Source organism: Pyxicephalus adspersus, chromosome 12, assembly GCF_032062135.1.
Source record: "Pyxicephalus adspersus chromosome 12, UCB_Pads_2.0, whole genome shotgun sequence".
Classification (NCBI taxonomy): domain Eukaryota; kingdom Metazoa; phylum Chordata; class Amphibia; order Anura; family Pyxicephalidae; genus Pyxicephalus; species Pyxicephalus adspersus.
The window spans coordinates 4,167,581-4,174,262 of NC_092869.1; the positions used below are offsets into that span (position 1 = coordinate 4,167,581).

The 6,682-nt window shown below is 45.9% G+C and overlaps 1 protein-coding gene across 3 annotated transcripts; it reads left to right on the forward strand.

Annotated features, from left to right (window-relative positions):
- The first annotated feature begins 300 nt into the window (after positions 1-300).
- DUSP23 (dual specificity phosphatase 23) lies at positions 301-3,480 on the forward strand. 3 transcript variants are annotated; one of them, XM_072428344.1, is made up of 3 exons: positions 301-390; positions 2,107-2,392; positions 2,651-3,480. In XM_072428344.1, the coding sequence occupies exons 2-3, from the start codon at positions 2,123-2,125 to the stop codon at positions 2,834-2,836; spliced, it is 456 nt and encodes a 151-aa protein (XP_072284445.1). In that variant the 5' UTR covers positions 301-390; positions 2,107-2,122; the 3' UTR covers positions 2,837-3,480. The 3 variants fall into 3 exon arrangements, with proteins under 3 accessions (XP_072284445.1, XP_072284446.1, XP_072284444.1); XM_072428345.1 differs by lacking the exon at positions 301-390 and adding an exon at positions 470-986; XM_072428343.1 differs by lacking the exon at positions 301-390 and adding an exon at positions 1,540-1,832.
- The last annotated feature ends 3,202 nt before the right edge of the window (positions 3,481-6,682 follow it).

Sequence of the window (6,682 nt, forward strand, 5' to 3'; positions counted from 1 at the left end):
GAGGTCCTGATTCCTCTATATAGATAGAATTTTAGAGTCATCAACAGGAAAGAGAAGGTCCTGATCCAGTACTTTTTCCGATATCCCACTTACAAGTTTACAGAATTCGTCCAGAAATGAGCAACAAAAATGATGAAAGGTTTATTGATGACCACACATTGTTAAAAGACTTTTAAAGTTTGCTTTAAGCTAAAAAAAAAAAAAAAGAAAAAAAAGCAGCCCAAAAATCTTTAGAACACATCAGAGTGAGTTGTTGCCTCTCTCCGCTCGGTTCTGGGTCTTTCACTTGGCAGACGCTCCCTTACTTTATGCAGCTGAGGGTACTGTTGTCAGTCGGTGCCTGGGCTCTGCATTGTGACATCACTGGGAGAAGTGCAGCTCCACTGTCAGGTCAGTGGTAATCCATGCTGGGAGTGTGGTCAGCTGATCAGCCCTTCCCTGGGGGGTCAAACCTGATATAGGGGGCAATAGTCCCTACACTGAGCAATGCAAGGGGACCGAAAGGGGTTGGAAATTTTTAGGGGTCCATTATTCTCCAGATCCTTCTATAAAGTTCTATCGCTTTTATTACTTTATCATTTTACGCTCTAATTTGGGCTACGTCTGGAATTTCCCCTCAATCCAGAAGCCATTGGAGCTACAGATCTCCAGCGTAGACTCCATGACCATTGGTTGTCCATGATGGGGGATATCTACCTGGGGTTTGATCCAACCACCTCCTTGGATGGTTCCTCCTAGTTCTGTAGCCCCAAGGGGGCAATAAAAGTTGAAGGGGCGCTGCACATGGAAAATGAAAAGTAATCGGATGAGGTTTTATGAGTTTTTTTTTTCTAAGAACGCTCATTTGGGGCCCCATAGACAACGGAGGACTGGCCAGTCCATCATGGAGGACCAACCTCTTCATCTAAGGTCTACGCGAACCTTCACCCAGGAGGGACTGATGGAGAAAGCTGCTTGGTGTCCAATGAGCTGCACCCTGTGCACGGGTATTTTATGACCTCCATAGTATTGCTTCCACTATAGGGACATTTGTTGAAAAAGTTGGATGGGGTCCTCAAAAAAACAATATGGCCACCACTATTCAAGACCAAGGTCTTCCACCATGTTGGTCCAAACCACTTTGGCATCAACCATTGTCCCCACCTTGTGACGTTCTTCATTGGGTCTTCCTATGACAGAGGGAACCCCCAGGCCATCTTGGAGTGATGGTTGGGTCTCAGATGGATTATGTTGGGTGGTGCCACCTCCTGGTTGTCCATATTTCATGGATGCTCAACAGAGGAACCTCTCCACCATAGTTCCTGGCTCTGTTCCTGCCCATCTAGGGCTCCTCCTAATACATTCTTCAAATATTTAACAAAAGTACAAAAATCCATCAGAGATGGTAGGAGCCCCTCATAATGGGCCCAATAGGTGTGGAGACCCATAAACTTATGGTGGGAACCCCTCATAATAGGCACAGCAGGTGTATAGACCTGTGATAGACGCCTATAATCTTCATAAGAAGCCGGTGTCACAGGGTGACAACGCAAGAGTACAATTGGGAGATGGATCAAAGCGTTGTCACCCTACAATAGGACGTGTCTAAGCAAGGACCTTCTATGTGCATATGGCGATTGAGTTTCCATCCTGCAGTGGGGCTCAGAGGTCTCTGGTGGTCGTGTTACACCTCTCCCCGCACCGTCTATATATACATTGGTGGCTGCCTACGCTGAGCTATTTATATCACCACTTAGTGAATGAGTTTTTTTTCTTTGGGTCACATGACAGGATATGGACTTTACTCTCCCTTCACCACCTGTGCAGCGTGCGAGCTCTACACTTGTACTGCGGTCAGTATAAACTTTTATTATCGATCGGTCATATAATATAACAAAAGACAGGTCAGTCCTCATAGGTGGGTATGTTGTGGGAGGAGCCTAGGAGTACCATTGGCTGGTTGTTAGCTTGCTAGGAAATCTTTGTATATTTGTGCAGCCAAATAGCCCTCAGGGTTTGGACTCAATGGAAGGATTTAGTAATTTTTGGGGGAAGAGGCCCCCCTTAGGTTGTTTAGTGATGTAGTGCTTTGCTCTGAATGTATCTCTTACATTTGTCTCCTATCAGCTCCAGGTGCCCAGCTATGCCCCCGGTGCCACCGCACAACTTCTCCTGGGTGGAGCCCGGACTCCTGGCAGGTATGGCAATGCCTCGACTCCCCGCCCATTATGACTACCTGTATGAGAATGGCATCCGACATCTTGTGACCCTGACCGAGCACAAACCACCCTACCATGACACCTGCCCGGGGGTCACCCTTCACCGAATCCGCATCTTAGACTTCTGCCCCCCCACCCTGGACCAGATCAAAACTTTCCTCAAGATTGTGGACGATGCCAAGGCCAAAGGAGAGGTAAGAACTCTGCCCTGCTGGAGGACTCTGCTCCTTCCTCTATAACTCTCCTCTCTATAACTCTCCTCTCCTGAAATACTCTGCTGGAGGACTCTGCTCCTTCCTCTATAACTCTCCTCTCCTGAAATACTCTGCCCTGCGGGGGGACTCTGCTCCTTCCTCTATAACTCTCCTCTCCTGAAATACTCTGCCCTGCGGGGGGACTCTGCTCCTTCCTCTATCCTATACTATCTCTTTGATGATGTATTCTTTTTACAGGCGGTCGGAGTCCATTGCTTGCACGGCTTTGGCCGCACTGGCACCATGTTGGCTTGCTATCTGGTAAAGACGAGGAAAATAACCGGAGTGGACGCCATCAATGAAATCCGTCAGATGCGTCGTGGATCCATAGAGACAACTGAACAGGAAAAATCAGTAATCCAATTTCATCATCACATTAAGTAATTTGAACAAACGGACAACTCACATCACCTCCAACCCCACGGGCCGATCTATTAGATTTAATTTCAAGGATCCGTCCATCTAAAAGGACATTTCACTATTTTAGGAGGCTGACAGACTGAATCACTTTCAGAACAGCAGCAATAAAATCCTCCCTGTTAATTCCTGATTCTGTCTCTGTCCACCTGGGAGCTTTGTGTGCCCCGCCCATGTTTATATGCCACACCCACACCTGTGTTCCCAGCTCCTCCTCCTACAATCTCTATACCATTTTACCTATATATGTTTAAATACAAACCCTTCATTATGGGCACAGCAAAGATCTGAATCCTCATTACACAGACCAGACTAACAGGGGGATCAACTCTCCACCAAAATAATTTCTGGGTGGAATGATCCTTTAATTGATTACTATGTGAATCTAGTTTACTGGTTTGTATGATGATTCATCCAGGCCATGGTGGTATGTTAGGGGCGATATGTTTAAGCAGTACTCAGGAGTTGGGCTGTGACACATAGGAGGTAATACTGGGCAGTGGATGGTGCCCCCCCATTAATGTGATTGGCAATGAACATCACATGACCAGGCGGAGGAATAGTCATGGCCCCAATGACCCCAATACCAATAAAATCTGTTTATACTAAAAGGGACCTCTTGTCTTTATTTATACATCAATACATGTGAAAGACATCTAAAGGATCATTATATTGCAGCTCCTAGATATGGTGGGTTGGACCAGAACTCTATGGGATGCAATGTGAATGTGAAGACCCCAGGAGACCCCAAATCCCGTAGATGTTGGCCATTTCATATCAGATCTCCGCCCCTGTTAGCTGTGGTCGGGCCGTCGTGTTTTGGTTTCCACATGTCTGAACTCTGTGTGATGCTGATCCAGCCAAACGCATCGACCTTCTAGTAACATCTCTGGCGGATGACAAAGGCCGCTACCCCGAGTGGGGAACAAACAGAGGCTCATCGGCAACAAAGAAAGACCCAGCTAAGCAGTAACCATGTGATTTCAGAAACGGGGCGAGTGGGTGAATGGCAATGATAACATCCTCCTGGTGTCCAATGTGCCCTTGTTCTGGATCCAAATCCCTTCATTGCCTTCTGTACCCAGATGACTTCACCCCTCTATACTCCATACCGGCCCCTCTTATAAACCCCTTGCTCGCTTCCTCCCTGATACAAATCCTTCTTCTCTAGCTTAACTTCTCCATCCATTTTTTAATGACAGCTGTCCCACTTATGGATTGAAGTCCTTTCCCCCTTTTCTTTGTACTTCTGCCTATTCTAGACCCTCATCTCTCTCTACTCCACAACTGCCCCACCTCTGGTCCCAAAGCCCTCCATCTCCTTTATAACATTCACTCTTCTAGACTCAGGTTCCTCTATCCCTTCATCCTCAATTACAGTCCTAGGACCCAAATTCCTTCCACCCCTCCTTCACAACTGGTTCTTTTCTGGACCTAAATAATTCCATCCCTCTGACATCTACCACCATCCTATGAAAGACCCCAATCGCTCCATACCTCCATTCTTCACCACCACTAAAACTTTCCACCCCTCTCACCTCCATACCTGTCCTATTCCTGACTGAACTTGCTTTATCCCACAACTGTCCCTCTTTTCTTCCATTTCTTTCTTCCATAATGTTCCATCTGTCTTTCTCTTCTCCATAACTGATTTGAATCATCTTGACCATTGTCTTCTGGACCCAAATCCCTTCATCCCTTAATCCTCCATAACAGTTCTTCTGGACCTAAATCCCGTTGTCATTCCATACAAGTCCTTCTGGACCCTCTTTCCTCGACCGAAATTCCTCCATCCCTCGATTTTTCAAACCTGTCCTACTTGTTAATCTAAACTTCCACCTCTTTCACAAATGTTCTTCTTCTGGATTTATAATCCTTCACACCTTTTTTCTTCCACACTTATAGATCTTAGTCCCTGTTCTCCCTCTCTCCTCCACAACTGTTCTACTTCTGGACCTAAAGCTTCCATCCCTCTCTCCTCCATAATGTTCTTTCTTCTAGATTAAGTTCCTCAGCCCCTTCATTCTTCATAACTGTCCTTCATTTGGATCCAAATCCTCCTCCCTCGTCCCTCTCTCCAACCCTCTGACCTCCATAACTGTCCTATTCTAAACCCAAATGCCTCCATCCCTCTCACCTCCATAACCATCCCCTTTCTGGGCCAAAATCACACCATCTATATTCTTCACACCTGTCCATCTTCTGGACCAAAACCCTTAAACCCATTCACAACTGTCAAATTCTTGACTAAAATGGCACCATCTTCACTTCTCTCCATCTTTTCCACCACCGCTATATCGCTCTCCCCTCCTCTTTTCTTCTTCTAGATCCAAATCCCTCCATCACTCTATACTCTATACCTCTATACTCCATACCTGTCCTTCACCCCTTCCTAAACCTCTCCACCGTTCCCCTTTCCCTTACACTTGTTCCTCTTCTAGACTAAAATATTTCCACCCCCCTCCCCATCTTCTGAATCTAATTACCTTGATCCTCCAAAAAGGTTCTTATTCTTCTTCACTCTTCTCCACAACTGTTCCTTTTCTTGGACCCAAATCTCTCCATCTTTTCCACCACCGTTATATCGCTCTCCCCTCCACTGTTCCTCTTCTGGATCTAAATCCCTCCATAACTTTATACTCCATACCTGTCCTTCACCTCCACCTAAACCTCTCCACCATCCCTCTTTCCTTTACAATTGTTCCTCTTCTAGACTAAAATATCTATCTTCGGAATCCAAATACCTTGATCCTCCAAAAGGTTCTAATTCTGTTACCAATTGCCTCTATCCCTCCTACACAATGACCCCTTTTCTGTACCTAAATCACTTCATCCCACCATCCTCCATACCAGTTCTTCTGGACTCAATTCCCTGGACCCAAATCCTGTCGCTCCATAAAAGCCCTTCTTCTAGACCTAGAATCCTCCAACCCTCCACAATTGTCCCTCATCTAGACTGAATTCCTTCTATCTATCAATCCTTCTTACTTTTTCTCCCTCAAAACCCCTCCATCCCTCTCTTCTTCACAACTCTCCTCCTGGTTTGAAATCCTTTCACCCCTCTTTCCTTCACAATTGTCCCCTCCCCTCCACCACCTTCCCATGAACCCAAAGCCCTCCATCTCTCTCTCCATAATTTTCTTTCTTCTGGACCCAAATTCTGTTCTTCAACAATTGTCCCTCATCTGGATGTAATTACCGCCAACCCTCTTCAGAACTGTCTGATTCTAGACCTAAGTCTATTTTCTTGACCCAAATCCTTCCTCTTCTCCACAACTGTTGATGTTTTAAACTCTCCCAATCCCTTCATCTTACACAATGGTGTTGCTATCCCTCTCCCCTCCACAAATGTTCCTCTTGTAGATCCAAATCACTTCATCGCTCTATCTTCCTTCACCTCTACCTAAACCTCTCCATTTCCCTGTCCCTCTTCCAGACTGAATTCCTTCCATCATTCTCCACAATTGTCCAATCTTTTCTAGATTCAGATCCATTCACCCCTCGCTCCTTCATACTTGTCCTTCTAGATCTATACCCTACTCCTCCGCATGTCTCACTTCTGGACACAAAGTCCTCCATCCTTCTTTTCTTCCAGATCCAAATCCCTTAATCTCTCTATCCTCCATACCTGTCATTTAACTCTACCTAAACCTCTCCATCTTCCCTCTTCTGGACTGAGTTCCTTCCATCCTTCTCCACGATTGTCTCTTTTCTAGATTCAGATCCATTCACCCCTCTTTCCTTTAAACTTGTCCTAGACCCACATCTGCCTCTCCACAAATGTCTCACTTCTGGACTCGAAGTCTTCCATCC